General features: G+C 43.4%; 1 protein-coding gene across 1 annotated transcript in view; it reads right to left on the bottom strand.

Annotated features, from left to right (window-relative positions):
- LOC119594129 (4-hydroxyphenylpyruvate dioxygenase-like) overlaps positions 1-458 on the bottom strand; it is a gene marked incomplete at its 5' end in the record, with an annotated part of 14,629 nt that overhangs the window by 3,866 nt on the left and 10,305 nt on the right. The window contains 1 exon segment of the mRNA XM_037943194.1: positions 214-303. Coding sequence (XP_037799122.1) covers positions 214-303 — 90 coding nt within the window.

Below are 458 nucleotides of genomic sequence, written 5' to 3'. Positions count from 1 at the left end.
TGATCTATATGCAAGCTTTTATATGAGGCGATATGACTCAGACAGACAGACCTTTACGTTAATTCTCCGACTCTGACTCCAAGCGAATTCTTGATTAAAAAAAAAAAAAATCTAGCCGTTTTCAGAACAGTTTCAGAACTCATTTCTAATCCTTTATCCTTAAACGTACGAATCCTCTTGTTTAGACCTAATTACCGGCTTCTTGAACCTTACCGTCTGTACTCTGGCGAAGCGGACCTTCCCCCCCGCGTCTTCCTCCTCCCAGATGTCCCGCACAATCTTCGCCCCTCGCTCCTTCGCCATCTGGTGGGGGAACGTCGTTATTTGGGGAGTCATGCTTCTAATTCTCTCTGGTTCCTTGTCTTTTGGATTGGCTGTAGTTTCTATTGGGATTATAGTTAAACTCCGATCGGGTGTCCTAAGTTTGTTTTTTTTGTCCCTTTTGGCGTAAAGTAATT

This window comes from Penaeus monodon, chromosome 33, assembly GCF_015228065.2.
Source record: "Penaeus monodon isolate SGIC_2016 chromosome 33, NSTDA_Pmon_1, whole genome shotgun sequence".
Classification (NCBI taxonomy): Eukaryota; Metazoa; Arthropoda; class Malacostraca; order Decapoda; family Penaeidae; genus Penaeus; species Penaeus monodon.
The sequence above is the reverse complement of the archived record's forward strand: the minus strand, read 5'-3'. Positions and strand labels throughout refer to the sequence as shown.